At 43.6% G+C, this 21,249-nt stretch overlaps 2 protein-coding genes across 24 annotated transcripts in view; one reads left to right on the forward strand and one right to left on the reverse strand.

Moving 5' to 3' along the window:
- GRIP2 (glutamate receptor interacting protein 2) overlaps window positions 1-2,651 on the forward strand; it is a 245,994-nt gene extending 243,343 nt beyond the window's left edge. For 8 of the 14 annotated variants that reach the window (XM_038185845.2, XM_072044107.1, XM_038185846.2 and 5 more), the window contains exon 24: window positions 443-2,648. In XM_038185845.2, the coding sequence (XP_038041773.2) occupies window positions 443-640 (198 nt within the window). In that variant the 3' untranslated portion in view covers window positions 641-2,648. Of the gene's footprint in view, window positions 1-442 lie in introns of all 14 variants that reach the window. The other 6 variants (XM_038185844.2, XM_072044108.1, XM_038185850.2 and 3 more) reach the window with 4 other exon arrangements.
- Window positions 2,652-5,832: 3,181 nt separating this feature from the next.
- Window positions 5,833-21,249, reverse strand: part of SLC6A6 (solute carrier family 6 member 6) — a 57,278-nt gene continuing 41,861 nt past the window's right edge. For all 10 annotated transcript variants that reach the window (XM_027467491.3, XM_027467488.3, XM_027467487.3 and 7 more), the window contains 6 exons: window positions 19,625-19,737; window positions 17,115-17,252; window positions 15,967-16,069; window positions 14,937-15,037; window positions 14,085-14,255; window positions 5,833-12,344 (listed from right to left, as the gene is read on the reverse strand). In XM_027467491.3, coding sequence (XP_027323292.1) covers window positions 12,204-12,344; window positions 14,085-14,255; window positions 14,937-15,037; window positions 15,967-16,069; window positions 17,115-17,252; window positions 19,625-19,737 — 767 coding nt within the window. In that variant the 3' untranslated portion in view covers window positions 5,833-12,203. The remainder of the gene's footprint in view (window positions 12,345-14,084; window positions 14,256-14,936; window positions 15,038-15,966; window positions 16,070-17,114; window positions 17,253-19,624; window positions 19,738-21,249) is intronic.

A 21,249-nucleotide genomic window follows, 5' to 3' on the forward strand; every position in this document is an offset into this window, starting at 1 on the left:
TCAGAGTCTGTGTTGTGTTTGTTTTCTAGGCACTGAATTCCACACATCACAGATTTAAATCCAGTAAAAGCCATGATGGCAAAAAAAATGTGGAAAGTTGCAACATTTCTCTCGCCAACTTGAATTGGAGAATTGATTTTGAGCCCTGTAGAGTTTAATAGTCACAACACTGTCCTAGACTCCAGGGCTCAGGATTTATTCCTGTTCCAGACTTTTTCCCCCTTCCTCTACCAGATACTGAGTTATTTCTCAGCTAAGCAAGGACGTGCCCAGCTTGATGGGAGGCCCGTGCTCAGCTCTGCTGTGACCCCTCACTCAGAGTCCCCCTGGGCATTGTGTGGTTCACAGGTGTGGGTTTAACACCAGCCTTGCGTTTTCTGACTAACAAACACGGTGTTTCTGTTGTTCCTCCCCATGGCACATCCTAAATCCATCCCGGCAGGTAAACCGCATCCGAACGAGAGACTTTGACTGCTGTCTGGCCGTCCCCCTGATCTCAGAGGCTGGAGACAAGCTGGACCTGGTGATCAGTCGAAACCCCTTGGCGCTGGCTGCCAACGCTCCCCTGGAGGGGAACGGAGAGCTGCCGGCACAGGCAGCCCGCGGCGCCGAGCTCAAGGCGAGCATCCAGACACTCTGAGTGGCCGGCGCCGGGGGCCTCTGCCAAGCCGTTGTGGTATTTGGGGTGTTTTTCCTCTTTTTTTGCACTGGTATTTGTAAACGCTGTGTGTACCATAACCTGCAAGTGGGGAGGTGGGTCTTCGGTGAGCTGTCGCCTGTAGACCGCCAAAAATTGCTGGGAAGGCCGGATCTGGACGTGCATCTCGGGCCGTGGGCAGCGCAGGGAGGAAGGAGCATCCCTCGCCATCCCCCACGGCAGGGCATCCCCTGTGCCCAGGCTGTCGCCCTGAAGGCCTTGGCCATCCTACAAACACACATGGTGCTATTATTTTTCTTGTTTGTTCTGTTAATCACATACAGCGAGACTGAAACGCCTTTCCTTTTCTGTTGTACCCAGCTCCACCCTTTAAACACTCCTGATAAATCGATTTCCGCAGCCCCTTTCACTTTGGTGCGGGGCCGTGGAGGGCCCTGTTTAAAAGACATTTCAAAACGTGCTTGCTGGTGGCTAGGTGCGGTTCTTGTTCAGAAATCAGGATTTGCAGCTGCCTCCTGCCAGCCCCTTCCATCCTCTCCCATCAGGGCTGGCTCACCCCACCACCCGCTGCCCTGCGCTGAGGCAACTCCTCTCACCATCGCTTCCCATGAGCAGTGCAGTTACCTGTGCTGCAGTAGTTATACAGAGCACAGCGCTGTGCCAAGGCTGGAGGCCCTGAATACCTACCCAAATCCCTGGCCACCTTGTTCAGATGGGCGTTACGGAGACCTGTTGCTTGCAAGCTGTGCCCCCAGGTAAATAGCAGAAAAGCAATCACCCCAGGGCTGCCCCTGATGTGCTGAATTAATAAAACCTTGTTGTCTTCTGCCAGGCAGTGGCATGAGAAGCTCTTTGTTAGATGGAGATTGTGCATCCGTGTCCCCACCTGTGCTGGCAGTGTGTGTGCCCATGTGGGTTCGGCTGCTTGCCCTTGGTCTGCCCCCTTTGCCTGTCGCTGGCTTCTCCGTGGCTTCACAAGCATGGTGCCCCCCCGGCTTGTCCCTCCCTGCTGAGTGCTCCCAGCCCATGGGGAGGAGGCAGCTGAGATATTTGCATCGGCTTCTTCATCTGCCTGCCAGGACGGAGTCAAAATGTGGCTGTGGGCTCTTCTTCCTCCCCTCCCGGCCCCACGAGCTCCTCCTGTGGCAGACGCTCTGTGTTTCATGTACTAGCACTTTATGATGATGTTAATGTCCCGGCGCGGGTGTGATCCTGGCATCACACTCCCTGGGAAGGCTCAGGCATGGCAGAGATGAGGAGCTCGCGTGGTTGGGGACCCACAGCCCCAGTGACCACTGCCCCTGTTCCCTGCTCATACTTTTTGTTCCTTCATCACCACCTTCGTGCTGGTGCTGTGTTCGGGGTGCCGTAGGGGTGTACGCGGCATGTTCCTTGTTTTGCTGAGCCAGGACTCACCCCCGCATCCATCCCCGCTCCGTCCCTGCGCAATAGCCCGATGTATTGGGGTGTTTCTTTGAGACGTGTCCAGCCCCATCCAGCTACTTGTCGTTGTAGCCATTTTCTCTTCAAGTATGCAATATCCCATACCATTGCTGCCACAACTAGATAATGTGCCATAATTGATACTGTGGAGCATTGACAGTGCAGCCGAAAGTGTTTTTATATGCAATATTCTGAACAGTGGAAGCTCGCTGGGGCTTCTCATAGGTTTTTAATGAAGACTTTTATTAAAGGCTTTAAAAAAGGAAGAAAAACTTGGTCCTTGTATCCCTTCCTATGCATTTTGAATGATATGAAGATGAAATGCATTACTTAAATGTGTATTTTTATCCATATATTAGAGTGTATTCCTTGTAAAGTATTTTTATATGCTAATTTTCTTATGTATCTATGAAAGCACAATATTTAAAAATACAGCATTTCAAAGAATATTTTAGTCCTGTTTTGGACGTATTTGTAAATCTCTGTATTTAAATGGGATTGCAATGACTTTGACTTTTTTTTTTTTTTTTTAATTAAATAAAAGCAACTGAAATGCATTAGTTTTGGTTCTTGTCTCTGCTAGAGGACAGAAGCAGGACAATACTCTGCCTCCAGCCCTGTTTTAACTTGCCAAAGACCCTATGTTAGGAGACACCTGGAAGGGCAAGGGGTGGGCACTGCTTGTAGGGCTCCTGGTGTAGGCTTGGGGTTGCCACTCACCGCCATTCAGCAGCAGGACTTGGGACCATTCACTTCATTCCCTGTGACATAGGGACAACATTCTGTTTGTCTCCATTCTGAGCTGGAGATGTCCACACACATGGTTCTGTGACTGCAGCTTCACTTGGCCACACTGGAAACCTCCTTGGGCTAAACCTTGGCTGTGTCAGGACAAGATACTGGTGCAGCAATGCACCTACTGCCTATGGCAGCATTTGCAAAGCTACGGTAACCCCTGGGGATGGTTTGAGAAATCACTGGAGGCTGCAGTGCTGGCAGGTGGCCTGGTGGGTGCTTGGATCCCGCAGGCACAGCGGGGTGCCTTGGGGTGCTGCACTGTGGTAGCCAAATTACCCAGCCTCTGGAACCTGGCGTCCTGAGAAAAAACTGCCACAAAGACAGAACATGATTGCTTGTGTCCTTACAGTAAGGTTTACTTTCCTTTGCTCAGGGGGATTAAGGACACTGCTACGTGTCCAGAGTTGTCAGTGCAGGCTCTGGTGCTTCCCACATAAAGCCATCAGGAACTGCTGCTCGCTGGCAAGGAAAGGGTGCACTGGGTTTTGCAACCTTTCATCGCCAAGTGGGTAGCGCAGGAATTTTTGGAGGTCGAGCATGGAAACGCTCCTGGTTAGAGCTGGGGAATCATTGCCACGTAAACAAGCCTTATCGGTCATCTCTGGCTGCCCTCCTGGGGCGCGGGCTGCCGAGCAGGGCCCTTCACATGTTTGGCACCGGGGCCTTGCCAAAGCCGCTCGGTGCCAAGCCAGGCGCCGGGGTGATGTTGGGTTGAACGAGCGCCTGTGCAACGTGACCTGCGGGGCTGCAGCGCCCGGCCACCGCCTCCAGCAAGCCAAAGGTCAGCACGGTGCTGCCCACACGGTGCTGCCCACACAGTGTCTGCTGCCAGCCATCACCCACGGCCTGCAGGCCTCAGATGAGGGAACTGGCACAGGCCTGGGAAGGTTGCAGCTGCCCATGGCGGGTACACGAAGCCCTTCAGCAGTTGTGTGCGATGCTGCATGGCTTTATTGGTTTTATTTTATGTTATATTTTATATCTGAGACGTGTTGAAGTTGCTGCCTGTGCTGGTATCAGGCTGCTCGGCCCAGGCATTGCAGGCTTCGCTGGTGGGAGGAGGAGGCCCAGGCCAAGTCCTCAGATCTCACCCGGCCAAAATAAACAACCCAAGCTGAAACCTAAGACAAATAAACAGTCCCCCTCGAAACAACCAAAAAAGCTTTCTGCTTCAAAATGCACCAGGGAAACCTGGTTTGGGGGGGGGTTCTGCTGGCCAGGGTCCAGCCCTCAGCCCATGACAAGCGCGTGGCACTGCCCCATGAGGGGCACGGGGTGGCCGCAGCCTCAGTGGAGCAGTGGTTAGGGCTTGGTGCACAAACGCTGAGCAGTTTTGCTTTTCAAAAATAGTACCCATCTAAGCGAGTTGTTTTTCTTTCTTTTCCTTACCGTGACTTAGGGAAAGGCCTGTCTGGTTTAGCTTTCAGCTGCCTGACTGAACAGGCTGTCAGAGCCCTTTAAATGACAAGTCCCATACACCAGGAAAATAAATAAATAAATAAACAAATAGATGCCTTTTTTTTTTTTTTTTTTTAAATGCTTCCCACTGGGCTTTTCTGCTGCCTTTGAAGCCCCAAATAGCAGGCCATGCCCCAGGACAGGCTGAGGTAAGGCTGCTCAGCCCACGGTCTCGGCGCTCCCCAGTGTTAGCAGTAGAGCTGCAGTCATCTTCTTGTGCCCTGGTAGCTGCAGGGGTGGTTTGTGGCCAGCAAAATACAGGAAGAAAACTGGAGGAAATAAAAATAAAAAAATAAGGAAGTGAAAAGGCACGATTTCCCTACCTTCTCACTGCTTTGTGAGAGCCAGCACACACCCTGTGGGCACATTGGGCTGGGGAAACCAAAATGCTGGTGAAGACATCAGGCAATGGAGTGGGCAACAGTGAAACAAAGTGGTCTGGGGACAGCATGGACCCTTTGGCATGGTCAGCCAGATACGTGGCTGCGTGACAAAAGTAATGCTGAATAAACAGCCAGCCTCTATGGGGCTGGGTTTAGCTAGCCAAATGTGCAAGTTTGAACCCAGACTGAAGTACGCCTATGGGGAATGAGGAGAAAATGGGCAATGACGTCAGCTTAGGGAGTTGGTCCAAGGGTGGGTGTGTGCATGTATATATATATATATATTCATATCTATGTACATAAAACACACCCACATTTTTTTCCCCTCCTCATAGCTATGTGTGGAATATTTGTGACAAAACCAAAACAAGCATACAAAAAGTAAATAGGTTTAAAGGACAAGGTGAGATATTCAATTATTGAAAACACCTGAGAGCGTGGCTGGTTTATAAAGGAAAGTTTTATTTTCTGTTATAAGGTGATTACAAACTCATCTAAAAAAGCAAAGATGACTTAAAAATATCCATATACATTTCATTTATCTAAAAAGCAAAACAGAAACTGCAAAATACAAACATTTACCATATACACAAAGGATAGGGTTTTTTAGGATTTAATTACACTCCAGGATATTTTTTCTAATACAAATATTCTGTCTTGAAACACAAAAAAATGTTTTAAAATGTTTTAAAAATATTTTTCATTTTTTTAAAAAAAGTTCAGATGACATTTTTGAGGAGGACAGCATCAAAGACTCCTCCTCACTTTATGTGCTACTCATCACGTTACTGTAGTCACAGTTGCTAGGAATTTAAATAATAAAAAAACCACCACTGTTTTTTAGCCAAATACATCAAACAAGATGGACCACCTCTCACAATGTGAAGTCCCTGGCAACGTTATCAGGTAACAATCACAACATTACACTGGAGAAAAACAACATCCTATTGAACAACGAGCACTTCGGAACAGTACTGGGATGCTGCAATGCTGAGAGACCGTCGCTGGCTTCCAGGACAGGAGCAGATGACAAACTAACTCAGTGTGCCCCCTCAGGTGTTTTTTTAGCCTCTCAACATGATTTTGCCACTGTTCTCTTTTTTTTTTTTTTTTTTTAATGTTATTTTTTCCTTTAAATATTGAAAAAAGAAATAAAACCTTTTTAACATCTCAACTGCAGAAGCAGATGCAAGAGGTTTAGAACCAATATGTATCATGCTAACACGTACTATGCTACAAGCCCGAAGCCTTCCCCTGTATATGCACGCACACAAAGGACACATGCACAGCTCCTTAGCACAATCAAGTTTCACTTTTTATACATATTTCCCCCTGCTTTTTTTTTTTTTTTTTTTTTTTTTTTTTTTTTTTTTCCTAATTTCTCAACTCTGGCCACTGAGAGCTCCTTGGCATAAGGTTGCCAATGTCTCCCCCGTGCTGCACATGGAAAGCAAGCGGCACCGTCCCACTGTGCAGCACAGAGCTGATACACAGGGAGGAAGCCTCCAGAAACTTACCCCTTTTTAGACTGTTTTTAATTTGCTTTGCTCCTAAAGCCCAGAACTGCGTAAAGTGTGTAGCAATTATATCCTGACAGTTTTACAGTTTATTTCAAATTAGGGCAAAGCCGCAATACAAAAAAGGACGTGTCTGGGCTGTCATTCAATAGCCCAGCACTACCAGCAGGGCCAGGCTCTTTTCCAGTTGTGAATCCTGCAATCAAACTTTTCCACCTTTGTCAGGGATGGGGGAATGATTTGTTATCTTAACGTTTTCACGTTTTCAACCAGCAAAATTCTTCCCTCTCTTTTTTCTCTTTTTTTTTTTTTTTTTTTTTTTTTTTTTTTTTTTTTTTGCTTTTTAGGATGTGGGTAAACTGAAAACAGTTCATACTGGCACTTGGAAAAAGCACACAAAAATGACTTTTTCTGCTTATTTTTTGAATAGAAACATTCAGATTATTATTCTTTTTTTAAAATCAGAGAATCATTGTACAAAAAATGAACTTTTTTTGGGGGGGGGGGAGGGGGAGGAGGAGGGGGGAGATGTGGGGGAAGGTGGTAGAAAAGAGCCCTGCTCTGGTGGAAGGGCAGGGTTTGAACTGGCAGTTTTCCAGCTGGGGCTAGTGCTGCTTATTCTGGAAGGATTTCTTGAGCAAATTTTTCAGTAAACGCAAATTAACTGTTGATACCAATAGTTTTTTTGTTTGTCTGTTTGTTTTTGTTTTGTTTGTTTGTTTGTTTTTGTGACCAAAGTATGGAGCTTGGGGGCAGAGGGGCTTCTTTTGCACTAGGTTATTGGTTTCTTAGGTGTCAGGGGTCACAATTGACTGAATACTTTCTTTCTTAAGCTTATCTTTGATTACAAGAAATAAAAGGAGCTACTAGGTTCTGACAGTTCCTGACCTTTGCTCATGCAAATATACAAATACACAACTACACGTTAATTCTAACCACAAAGCTTTGGATGATGATTTTGGAGGAAACAAGTCCAAGGCAGCCGCCTGAGGCAACAGCACACCAGACCTCCTGCAGGAGGAGCCATGCGGTGCTAATAAGGAGCCAGGAGAGATTTTGAGCCCAGCCCTCAAGGCTTCCTCAGAGGGCCCATGGTCCAGGATTTTGTACCCCAATTCAGTGGAGTCCATTCGGGTGCCCTGGCAGGTCGGCTCTTCCTAGGAAAGTGGTGCCTAAACCTTCTCAGTGCTTAGTCGCAGCAGCTCTGGACTTACGTGCATAGTTTGCAGCCTAGGAATGAAAGCAATGCCCCCACTTGTGTGCGTGCTTATAAGGATGGAAGATTTCATCTACTAGTCTGCGTAAGCACAGATTTATTTTTCATTTTACTGAAAATGAGCAACTTGCATTGAATCATCTGGAAATGATGTCAGGGTCATCTTTCTTCCAAGTATACTCGAGCTGCTTAGCTAACTTGTCCACTCCATTCAATACACAGCTTATTTAACATTTTATATACACTATGCCTCCACACGTGATCCTGCAGTGACCACAAGAAGTGGAAGCTAATAAACAGGTATTCAAAACATTCAAATTGTTCTCCCACCAATGGAGTTTTGCCATTGATGCGAAGTGGGAGCTTTGAACCCAAGTGTGACAAGCACAACCTCACCAAAACTGAGTCTCCTTAGCAAATGAAAGCAGCCTGGGAGGAGACTTGTTAAAGGCCTAATGAATGGAAATGTCCAGGTGTCTTCAGATCTACTCAAACTGTTCTAACGCCGAGGCAGGGAAGAGGAACCAGGACTATCTGCAGTTGAGAAGGCAGGATGCACAGTAGAGTAAAAATAGCTGCAGAAATTGCTATCCTGACAGTGGCACAAAAGGTTCTGCTGATGTGTTTTTTTTGTGTGTGTGTGCGTTACAGCAACCCTAAGGCTGCACCTTCTTTTTCTCTTTCCTCCTCTCCCCAGGAAGAGCAGTGAAAATCAGTCCTGCTGCTCCGGGACCTATTTCAGCAGACCATTCCTACCTCCCTCCACTCCCGAGCTATGCTGCTGCTGAAGGCTGAACACCAGCATTGTTTTAGATGGTAAATACAGCTGCGACGCTTTGATATTTTCTGTTACAACACAAGAACAAATCCATTGTGGACCTACTATCTCACACTTTAAAGAGGGCTTTGCTAAGTGTGTGGATCTGTTTGGACCAGATGAAAAGGAAAGCTACAGATGAAAAGGAAAATGAGAACAATAACAACAACAACCATAAAAACCAGTTCTGTTTATGAAATCATACTGTTTAAATACCAAAATACAGACTACTGGTAAAGTCCCTTACAATAGATGCCCATTCAGTGAGATCATAACTAGTCACAGGTGACAAAGTTTGGAAAACTGAGGAAGATATGAAACAGGCCAGAGAATCTTGTGGGGTTAATTTTCCCCTTTGCCTTTTGAACTTCTCTTGATTTCAGCTCAGCTGGAAATAAATACTGCTGAAAATCTGCTGTTTCCAATCCCAGAAGAACCGACTAATACAAAAGTGCATGAAATAGGAAAAGGTGTGCTTTTGTTTTGTTTTCCTGTGATCTTCAGCTCAGCTATCTGGTCCTAAAGATTTCATGCCAAAAACTGCCCTAATTTTTCCCCAGATCCAAACCAGTTCATCTCTGACTAGTCATGATATTTTAATATAGAGTTCCTCATTTACATAAAACAGGTAAAATAAGTCACAAATGTTTAACAAGTAAATTAGGAAAAAGAAATCAGTTGTATTTGCAATCATAAATAGGTAGGAAACACAGACTTTCTTAAAAATTGTTTTTTAATAATTTTGGCAGAAGATCATGTTGAAATGCAAATTTATCAACAAGAAAAGTTCAGAAATCTGATAAAAATGTTAGGAAAAAACACTTTAAAATGCAAATGTGCTCATTGGAACTCAAACCCCAGATAAAACAAAAATCATTCTTTTTGGAGGGGAAAGAAAAGGGGTGAAGGGCACTATTTTCCAGAAACATTTCTTGGCTCTTTGTGAGCCCCAGCCCTCCCTTGCAGTCATGCTGAAGAGCACAGCAGGGCCAGAGAAGTTTACATCAAGAACGCTTCGATGAGGTTGTTGCGTACGTGCAAGACATTGTCACTTGGTACATGGAAGCGACTGATTTGAATGGCACAGTTTGTATCAAAATGGGGCTGGGTTCTGGTTCTCTGGTAGTTGTACTTTTAAAGGTGTAGTATTAGCCCTCTGGTTTTTAATGCAAAGATGCTCTCCACAAGGCGGGAGATGGCTAAGCACCCAGCTGACTCACCACACACAGTTCTGATGTAGCCAAACCATTTTTTTTTTCCCTAACTAAAGCTTGTCTCAGCTCTGTTATGAAACTGATGATGTGCAAACAAATCTCAAATACAGTCTTATGACAACATATCAAGAAAATAAAATATAAATTAAGCATCAGTGTTTCATCTGCACTCACAGCAACCATTAATTTAGACCCCCCCCAGCCTGCTGCTCCCATCTTAACCCAGGCAAGAAGGCCTGTTTGTTGCAGACACTAACTGTAACTCAAAAATAAGGGTCCAAGTTGAAACCCAGTAAGAGAGTTATCTTTGATTCCATCTCCTTGCTTTTGATTGTTAAAGGCTTAAAAAAAAAATCAGCTGTGTGCATGTTTATTTATTTTGTGCACGTTTGATGGCAAATTCCAGCCAGAATCCCCCTGGGTCACTGAATTCCTCCAGGGATTTTCTCAAGGCCTGAAGTTGGCAATTGCCACTGGCCCTGCAGGTGAAATTAGATGTCTGCCATCTCCAGCTGTGGAAAAGGTTCATTTATAACTCTCAGAATACAGCAACCAGAAAAAGAAAACAAAAAACCATGACATGGCCGGTTTTGTTGCTGCAACTCAGCCATGTGATGTAAAAATACATACAAATTCAAACTAGAAAGATTTTTTAATTTTTTTTTTTTTTTGGTCCATCTCTTAGTTTTCAATCACTCTTTTTATAGTAATGCCAACGTGTTAATCAACAAGTGTTTGTGCTGCTGTGGCCAGTTAGTCCACGGGACATGAAAAAGTTAAACAAAACTACTGTGTAGGAATGTTAAGAACTGGATATGTTCCTATTTAAATGCCAAAATCTGCCCTGACAGATTAAGCTGACAGCAAAATAAGCATATACAAGCTCTGCTTTCATCAAGCATTTCCTCTAGATACCTTCGGATAGCTTAACTGTGGCATCATAATAAGAAAAGAACTCTTTTGCCAGAGAACCTGTTCCCAGCACAACCTGCTCAAGTTTAAAAAAGAACAACAACAAAAAAAAAACCCTTTTGTCCACATTTTGGACAAAATGCTCCAGTCTTCATGGAGCAATTCTCCATGGAAACATCCACCTGGCCCACATGAAGCTGTACCCAGCAACCCGGCTGCAGCCCCATTCCCACACTCCTCGTAGTGGTTTCTCTTTATTCCCTACTCTAACCTGGAATGGTTTGCAGTTCCTTCAGACCAAATAAATACAAAACGTTTCAGTATTATATGTTTCCTTTGCTTTAGCTCAATATCCCATAAGCAGATTATTCAGCAGACAGATTCATAGGCCTCATAAATATGTTTGCAACCCTTATGGCCTAACCTAGTGATGGGCAAGGAGACTGGGTAACCTAGGTCCACTGCTGCTTGTTAGTAACGTGGGACAAGGGACTCAGTCCTTCTGTCTGTTCACCCACCAGTAACCAACTCCCCAAAATAAATAAATAAAGTGAATTCTGGTTACCAAACTTGGCAAAGCATTTTTGAGATATGTGGATGAAAAGCACCTGTTTGCTGAGCGATATTATTATCTTCATTACTATTATTATTAACAACGTGTCTGTTATAAATACTGCTTACACCAGGTGTAGGTGAGCGGTTTTGTTCCTTGTGTTGGGGATGACCTGGTTTGCGTCCACCTTTGGACAGTCAGAGTCCACAAGGGATTTTTTTATTTTATTTTTCTGCCCCAAACCAAAGTCCAATAGTTAACACGCAAACAAATGGGCAAGCAAATGTCTGAAGCACCAAAACCACAGGTGCTGCTTTTCTCTGCTCAGTGCCTCGGCACTCGCCCGTGCTGCTCAGGGGCAGGCTGCAGAATTCAAGTTTACACCAGCGACACCTCAGCTAAAATCTCCTTTGCTGGAAAAAAAAAGGAGCAAGTATTCAACCTGCTCGCTCATGCACAAACAGCAGGCATTTCACCTAAGTTTAAAAAAAAAAAACAAACCACAAAACCAACACTAAAAAAGAAGTGAACCATGACAAGTCCTGCAAACACCTTCCTGAAGTCCTCCTCTTGCTTGTGTGACAGGGTCCCAGCGCCGTGCTTGGAGGAACGGCTGTGAGGCTTTTCACACCCAGCTTCTCTGCCTCCCTCTCAAACTCTCTGCTCCAGCTGCCTGGCTGTATCTTTGTTCAGGGACTGTGCTAAACATAACTGTACCCTTTTCCTCATGTGACCCTGAAGCCTGTCGTTTACCACAATTGAACCAGAGGGTGGAAATACTACACCTTTGAAAATTCTCTTGAAACAGTGTCTTTTTTTTTTTTTTTTTTCTCAACAGAGCGCCTTTTGTGTGTTCTGTAGGTTACCCTGCTCCCAACCATACCAGCACCTAAAATTGCTTTCTGAGACTTGAATATATTGCTGGCAAGACAATCAATTCAAGTGGTAAGATGTATAATATTTAGAGATAAAGATATATATATTTAAAAAAAACAATAATAGTAAATTCCTGTAATATGTCTAGTCTGATATGAAAGCTCTCCCTCTACAGAGAGACATCTGCTGTGATTACCTTACAAAATATTAAAAAAAAAACACACACAAAAAATAACTTTCTCTGTGAGAAATAAAAATAAATCCTAGTGCAAATATAAAGCTCTGTAAACCTGGTCCTATGAGAATCTATGGTTAGTAAACGGCAGTTAAAGCAGGTTTATCCTCTCACAGAGAGAGCTCACATCATGGTTTCCACAATGATATGAGTTGGCTTGATCAATCCGCCATTCGAAGTTCCATTGGGGCAGAAGGGGGTGCCACTCTCTGTTTCTTTGGACCACCGATTCACTTCCTTGGGGGCAGCCACTGCTTTTATCCTCTGAAAGAAAGGGGAAAAAGCAAAGGTTGAAAGACTGAGCAGTGCCCAGAGACTCCTGTGCAGAACGGAGGACGTGGCAATTGAAGGATGGGGCTGGTGGCCGCTGGAAACGTGCAGATGCCACGTGGCTCTGCAAGAGCGAGGAGAACGGGGCTGTGTAGCACCACGTTTGAGTTTTGGCATGTCAGACAGAGGGCATTCACGGCGTCATCTAGCATTTCGGGCTTTCAGTGCTGCAGCTGCTGCTCAAGTTTTGTCTGTTCTCCTTCCTCATTTAGAAAAAAACTCTGCCTTTTAGGCCAGCCGCTCATTGCCAAGTGGCGACTTTGTTCTTACATCTTGGTTCACAAAGAAAGAACTAAATGGCATCTGACCAGTGTTTACTCTCTTCTCTTTCCTAACATGGTCTTTGAGAAATGTTTTGGCTACTTTTAGCCTTGTCTTTCAACAGATGGTGACAATGTAGGCAGGAAAATAAACACTCATGAAAATGCTCTGGGCACAGCTGAAAAAGACCATTAGCACTTGGAGGAAAACAAATTCAAGTTTTTGTGCCCTGGGAAATGTTCTTTTCTTACTCTATTCTATCTTTTTTTCTAACCCAAAGTGTCCCACTTTCTCTTCAAAGAATACCCGGGGCAGCATTTAAGACCGTCTCATTAAGCAAAAACAAAACTAATCTGAAAAACTTAGAAGAGAAGTGCTAAGTTTCATGCTTGCACAGTCTCTAAAAACTTTCCATTGGAAGAACAAACCAGGAGAACCAGTGCTGAAATACGAAACGAAGATTGCCTGTAAAGCTGAACCCAAGAAAATCTGCACAGACAAGTCTGAATCTGAACCCAAGTTTTCCAAAGCTCAGGAAAATCTAGGTTCAATGTTTCACTTTGACTCATTAGGAATAATAATAATAAGTTTAAATGTGGAGCATGCTGTCAGGAGAGTTTGTCTTTAATTCAGTGCCCTAAAGCAAAGGCCATGCCTGAGAGCCACACAATCCACAGGTGGATCCAAATTTCCCTAAAATTCAGTGAGCTCCTATGCATCTGGGTTGGATCCAAGTCTCTTGCTCTCTGTTTTCTCAGTGATTATGGGGATAGTGCTTCCTTTTCCCCGTGGGCTGGAGAAGAGAGACCTGGCTCTTGGAAGCACCTCAGACTGCTTGTCTGCACACGGAGACAACAATTCACCAAGCTGGAAACTGCAGAAGTAGGAGGCAAGTAAAATCACCTGGTGTTTGTCTGAGGCCAGAAGGCTGCGTTTGCTGTGTTCTTACCATTTGCCAAAGGGACAGGTGATCTTTAACAGTCTTATTTGCATGCACTGCAGGGGAGGCATCCAACTTTGCCCTACCTGAACAAGGTGGCAGTTTTCCAAGCTCTGTGCTTATTTTGCGTAAAACAGAGCAAGCTGAAGCTCCCGTTCTCCACTACAGACAGCTGTGCACAGAGGCTGTATGTTTGGTTACATTATAGTTGACTTATCCAACTGGTGAGGAAGGACAGAATGTCGTGGCCTATTTTCTCTACAAGCAGCCCAACCTTTTGCAGTAAGGAGAGGTGAGGGCTACTTCATGTTATTTCTCTTTTCCCAGTTTATGTTAAATCTTCTGAAATCGCTTGGAGAAATCAAATGCAAAGAGCCTGCCCAGCCCCCCCAAATGTGACTCAGCCCTGAATTCACTCTCCCACATGCAAGGCTTTCTCTGAGGTGTAAGGAGGGGCTGCTGGTTTCTCTTACCTCAATGAGCGACCCATCTGACTGTATGATGCGGATGACCATCACCATAGGGATGCAGATCATGGAGGAGAGGGCAAGAACCCAGCCCAGGCCGATTGCCCAGTCAGGGTATGTGTAGACCTTGTTGTAGGTCAGTGGCTTGTACTTGGCCAAAGAAAAGATAAAGCACCCCTGTGGATGAGAAAAGAAAATCAAGTGAGGCTTGAAAAACGTTCAAAGCATCACGGCTCTGATGCTACCACTGGCCCTAAGGAAGACAGGCAGCAAAAGACAGAGCTGACAAATACAACATGTATTTTAACCAATAGGGGCATTATTCTTCAATTTAAATTATTAAAAAAGCATCTACATCTGCAGGTAAGTAAACTGTTGCTTGACAATAGGGTGTTAAATGATGGTGCTGAACAGCTGCAGTACATTGTGTGTCCTTTTTCAGAGCTCAAATGCTGTACATTGCAAGGAGCTTACTGAGATGTCCTTCCCAGCAAAGGAAATACTCCATAGTAAGTGTTTGCCTCAGACTGGCAGTCCTGCCTCAGGACTTTTTGTTAAAATGGCCTAATGGTTCTATTACTTAAATAAGACTGCGCTTTGGAGTGAGTTCTGTGTGTCACAAATGTAATACTTTGTCAATCTTAAGAAAAATCCACTCAAATGTAGATAACTACAACTTGTGTGAGCACAGCAGAGAGCTGTCACATTAACAGCTAACATCTGAGAATATATCAAGCCTCCAGCAGCTCTTTGCAAATTGGTCTCTGAATGGAACAGCCTTCACTTAAAGGGAAGCATTAAGAAGAGGCTCGAAGCTGCCACATGGAAGACTTGAAACAGCCTGTTTCAAAAACTCACCACACAAAGAACTGGTGTGATCACAATCCAGCTCCACTTCATCCAGGGACCAGGTCTGTATCCAATCATATCCTCAATGGCATCATAAATATTATCAGCGCCTGTAAGAGATAGTGAGCATAGTTATCAGTCGAGCTTATAAAAGCCACATAAGAACTGCAGAATTACAGCTGCCTTCCTAGGCACCCCAAGGAGTATTTAAAGGGCAGATGTATCACCCAAATTGCCATAGATGTGAAATTCAAGATTTTTTCCTTCAGAAGCTCAAAGGCTGGGGGAGCCTCTCCTTTCACAAGCTCATTATTTAGATGCAGGAGCACAATGCTAATCCCTCCTGCCCCTGTCATGCACACATTTATCTCCCCAAAGTCTCACTGAACTTGCCAGAGGGATCATGACATGAGGGACAAAATAGCAAATGGACATCCTGCTTCTACAGAAATTTGACTGATGTAAAATGAAGGCTTGGTTTGTTTTTGCTTTTTTAAGAAGATGGAGTACAGGAAGAGTCAGGGAAATGACCAGTGATAAACAGCAAACATTTTCTGATCATTCCTAAGCTACCATCTCAGGCAGCAATGGAAACTACTGTCAAACTTTGGTACTCAGTAGCACCTAAAAACAACAGGACAGAATACACTCTTCTGTCAGCTTTCTTTTTGTATTTTCTATTTGGTTGGCTTGGCCCTTGCAGACATGGCAGCTTTGAAAGGAAATTCTCTGAGACAAGCACAAATTTTCATGGCTGGCCAGACTTTCAACTCTCATCTCTAAACTTAACACATGTAAATGCTTAATTGTGCTTTTATTAATTAGCAATAGAAAAACACTCATTTTTGTGTGGAAAAACACTGGAGGTTGGCTTCGTCCCAGATGCAATTTTGTCTCCAAGTGGTCAGTGCAAATTCATATTAATGGCATGTCTCTGCTGCTGGGAAGATGATTCAGGGATGGCTGATGATTAAACGTTTGGCTAGCAAAATTGTCACTAACTCATCCAAAAGTATCAGATGAAAGGGTTCTCACTTACCATAAACCCAGGCTACAGCAATACATTCAAAGAATGCAACCCACAAAAGGCATACACCACTAGCTGCATAGTAGTCAAAGAGTTGAAAAACATACATGCCACCCTGTAAAAGAGACACAATTTATTAGGATCCATCGGGAAAAAGACCTGAATGCTTCAGGCCCATCTCTCAGTAAAATCTACCAGCATACCTTAGTGACTGCTGCCTAACAAGCAGAAATATCAAGCATGTAAGTAAATTAAATACCTGGCATTACCTTCCCCAGGGAGTATGCTTGTTTACTATAGGAAACATTCTAAACAAGATGATGATTAAACAGAATTAAGCCATTTAGTATAATCTACTGAGACACTTAAGTCTTTCCTTCTTAAAAGTATTTTAGGACAGGCATTTATAGAAACAAATGATGTAAAGAAACAGCAGGTCTTTTAACAGTAGCATCTCCAAAATACTAAAAATGTCAGTCACCTTATCAGGAGGGTCCTCATTTATGAACTGAGTAGAAGAACTTATTTCATTGGGATATTTCTAATTCTATTTATTTACACTCTACTGCTAGGCAATTTGCTCTCACTTCATTGAATGTGCATACCGGCAGTTTTACTTGAAAAAATAAGTTTGTTAGGCATCTTTGTTAAAGGTGCTATATCAATACTTACAGTCATCCTCTTCCAGTTGTTTTTAACATGTTGCTTTAATTTTATTTTGAAAATAACACAACAGTGCAGCTTCTAGAACACATTCCTGTCTGATTTATACCAGAATAAATCTAGGGATATTTACTCGATTCAAATCTGTGTAGCTAAGACAAAATCTGTATTGGATGGATTCTTAATCTGCTTTACTGAAGGTTCCCTATATGTGTTTCATCATTCAGAGCCAGTTGTTAATATTCATACTCATGTTGATTAGTACTTAGATCAGAATGAAATTAATGAGAATTCATTTCTCTGTTCCTCAGACTGAAAAGGGGAGGATATGTAGCTCCCTTTCAAAATGCTGTCAGATCTAGGGATGAAAGATGCTCTGTAGATCTGAAGAGCACAGTTCCTCTGAGTGGGTAATTCTGTGTAGTCTGATTCATAACTAAAACAGGTCTAAAAAATGGCTAAAAAAGGAGGCAATTTCCAGCATTGCTGTTACTTACCTCAGTCACCATAGTTAGTCCCAGAAGATAGCTAAGGAAACATACTATAGCGATGAAGATTTCCCGTCGGTAACCCTTCCTTAGGAAGGATGGGTGCAGATCAACTAATGACGTGATCTGTCCTTCAACTTCAACAAACTAAAGGGGAAAACAATAAAGAAATATGAATTGAAAATTATCTGCCAAGCATTTTATCCTAGCTCGCAATTAAACAAATGCTGCACAGCATTTGTAACTGTACTCTGAGGCAAAATGCTGCTCTGAATAAATGAATCAGAAGCTATTCCTTTTAACCCAAAGGTTAAAGTCTGGGGGTAGTTTTCAGTTTTGAATAAGCTTTCAGAATTGATGTTCATTTCCTAGCATCCTTGCAAACTACTAAAAGGGCTTTGTAAATGCAAGCCACAAGGATAAAGGAACTTAATTTGATGACAGGAAGGCACTTGTGTGGCTTTTATGTTGTAGCTGTTCCAGATGAATACTTGATGTATGCTAGAAAAGAGGCAGAGAGAAAACACTTAAAAAGCCTAAGCTGCACAAGCTAGAAGAGCACCTCTCAGTCTTTTTTTGATGTGCCAGAAAACCTCGCAGGTACTATTTAGGTTAATTCCACAATTGGATATAATTCTATTCTTGGGTTAGCGAGAGAAAATGCAGCTGAGGGAAAACAGACTTTGATGTGAAATAGCAGCCCTTCTTGACTGAACTTGTCTGTTCTGAATCGGTGAGCGGAGTTCCTCTGGCTGAGGCTCTGGGGTACTTCGTCAACAATAAGGGATCTCTTGATACAGTTCCCATACAAAGCCTTGGTAAACTATTTGCATTGGTATAACAAAAATGAAGCCCTTAATAGGTTAACTAAAATCTTACTTTAACTAGCTTCATGATAATTGTATTTGTGCTAACTTGCCATTTGAAAACTTCACGTAAGGTGTACAACCTGAGCTAATCAAATTTGAAAAAAAAGTTCAAAGTTTACGGAAAACCCACTGAGAAAAGTCTGCTTAACTCCCAACAATCAAATCTGAAGAAAAGATCGTTCAGCTATTCTCTACTTTCCATCTGGCAAGGTACAAAAGCAGTAAGTTTACTGAAGACATGAGGATACCATGGAGAACCTAGGCTGCCTCTGTAGAAATGATCTTCACTCTAAGTGGATCCACTGTCTTACAACCTTTTACCATGGGAAGTCTATGAAATAGCATTATTTCAATAACTTTTTCTTACCCTGTATCTATATTGCTTTTACAGTGCCCAGAAGTGCCCTTTAACAACTCTACCCTCTTTGACCACAGGCTGAAACATCTTTTTGGAGATACAGACTGTCCAGCAAATACTCCAGCAAACTTTGTTGCCTCCTGTCTTGTTATTGTGACTTCTGAAAACTGGTTTTCCTTTTAAATGCAACCCTTTGGGCTGATTTGATCTTAACCTTCTCTGGCATTCCAGAAACCTGCTCAACTGCACTCCAAAAAGAACCAGGGGGGTGGAGGAGAGAAATTAAGTACTCTGGTTAGTTTTAATCATTCTACGCACTGAGCTTTTTAAAATTACTAGACAGCTTCCAATTTGCATAAGCACAGACTTGTTGAACCACAGCACTGGGAACTTTTAAATTCACTTTGGAATGATTGAAAGTTGCTCACTAGAGTTCAAAGATAAGACATAAAAAGCAATTTAGGGCAAATGGAGTATCAAAAATGTAAGAAAACAACTGAGTAAAAATCCATTTATATATTTCTCTTTGTTCAAGAAAGGATTTAGGGTAAATAAAAACTTCACCTTTAGCAAGTGGGTGTTTATAATCAAAGCTATTTTCCATTTGAGTGCAGAAAGCTGCCTGTTGCCCTGAAAACTTCAGCAGTTTTGAATGTGTAGTTACTGCATAATCCTTTGCCACATGCATTTCCTTGTAAGTGGCCTTTCTAGAAATGATTTACAGGTTCTTCTGTGAAATTTAGTCCAACATTCCTATAAGCAACCAGTGGGAAAAAGCACATAACTTCTTGAACTAAACTTTCTTATTTTTTCACATTCACTAATTAATAGCAGTGGGTGCTACGTAATTAGTACAGCTGGAAACTTTCTGAGATGATTTCTGTCCCATTCAGAGGCACCAAATGCCCACTGATGACGTGGAAGTCTGCAGGATCCCAAGCTCCTCGGCACCTCTGAGCACAGGGCTTTCTCCAAAGTAGGAAAGTACTGCACCATAACTGAAATGGTGTTATTTGGGGGCCAGACTGAGACTGGTATTTAGGTTAGGGAGAACTGCCCTAGTCCCTTGGACTCCATTAGCTTCTGATGACAAAGACTTGGTCAGCAACATCATGCTGATTATCAATCAAGTCACACATTCACAAAATGCAGCCCCCACATCAAAGAGCAACACAGATGAATTCCTCTTAGGCAGTGTTAGAGGTATTCACTTCTAGGATTCATGTCTAACCAGATTTGCCCAGTCAAGCACCAAGACCACCAGCCCCGCATCTCTTACCCATTGGACTAACCTGGCTATCCAGTCCAAGCAACAGAAGCATAATAAAAAAAAGGATTGCCCAAAAGGTGGGCAGCGGCATCATGGACACAGCTTTGGGGTAAGCAATGAAGGCCAGGCCTGGACCTAGAGAAAAAGAAAATAGGAAAGGGGGAGGGGAAGGGAAGAGAAATAGTAAATACCAGCTCTTTGGTAAAGGTAGCCACCCTCAAATGCAGGAATGCCTGGTTCCGTTCAGATAAATCCAAACGCGGCTGGAAATACCAGAAGTGAAACAGTTTGGCTCTTTTATCTGAAAACGAAGCACGCATGACTACAGCAGAAACCACAGGCAAACCCCCGAGGCCATTGCTAACTGATCACCAGTTTTAACATCTGTCTCAAACATGCCAGTAATGGAGGTGGTCCTACACCTGCCCATGTGATACAGGATGGTTTTGGGGTAGGGGGAGAAGGGGTGACCCAGGGGAATGGCAGAATCCCACTGCTAGCCCACGCAGTCACGATGAAGATGATGATGATGAAACCCTTTTGCATGCAAGGAAGGGACTCTGCTCCAAAAGTTCCCTGGGATCTTCACTAAAGCAACCACTGCCTCTCTCTGGATGCAAACTCCAAACCCAGCAAAGCTTTTTTAGAGGGGGGGTTGCACTCCTGGAGATGGCTCCTTTCCTTCTGCAAACCCTCACTGCTGCCCTAAAGGCTAGTCCTAGTTATATCAGCTGTGGTCCCTGAATTAAAAAAAAAATAATATATATATATAAAAATTAATAAAGCCTCCTGCTGTTAGGAATTAATTGCTGGTGTGTAAAATCTCTCTGTGTGAAATCTCTTCCCCACATGGCACATCGTATGCCCCTATCCGGCCAGCCTAGTTAAACCTGCCGCAGTGACACTGAGTGTGGCCAACATCAGCCACAACTGCAGCAGTCTGGGACCACCAGTGGGCTGGGACCCGTAGCCTGGCTTTTCTGCTCTGGAAACAAAAGGTTTTGGGTGAGTGCTCATGGCTAGACTGGGTCCTGTCTGCGCTGTGGGCCGGATGGCTTCTCACTCATACCCACACACCCAGCACACGTGCAGAGCTCTCGCACGCTGACCTGCAAAGGCGCTGTGCCTGGAGCCAAGTGCTATCAGCTATTGCTTCTGAGAGCTTCTAGCGAGAGAGAAGGAGCCCTCTCCAAGTGGGAGACAGGAACACGGGCAAGCTGGCATTTACGGCAGGCTCTCAAAGTGGCCGTAGAAATTTTGTGAATTTGAGGGCAGATTTAAATTCAGATTAAACCCGGGAATGCCTGGCTCAGCTATTTGTTTGCTTTAAGGAGCCTTGAGGATTGGCATTTTCCAGGATTTTGAAGTGGATTCAAGTAATTTTCAATGGGAAGAGGAATTATTTTTAAGTGCTGCAGTGCGGGGCCAAGAATCTCATCTCTGATCTTTACAGAAAAATCTCTAATGCTGCTCTTCCTACCTCCCACTTTTCCTTTCCAACAAGAAATATGGAAAAAGAAGCAAGAGAAAGAAGTAAAAAAAGATGTTTTTTTTTTTCAAACTAAAGAAATCTTTAAGTCACTGAAAATATTTGAATAGAAATAAATACAAATTAGCCAACAATCGAGCAACTAATTTTATTTAAAA

Source organism: Anas platyrhynchos, chromosome 13 (assembly GCF_047663525.1).
Source record: "Anas platyrhynchos isolate ZD024472 breed Pekin duck chromosome 13, IASCAAS_PekinDuck_T2T, whole genome shotgun sequence".
Classification (NCBI taxonomy): domain Eukaryota; kingdom Metazoa; phylum Chordata; class Aves; order Anseriformes; family Anatidae; genus Anas; species Anas platyrhynchos.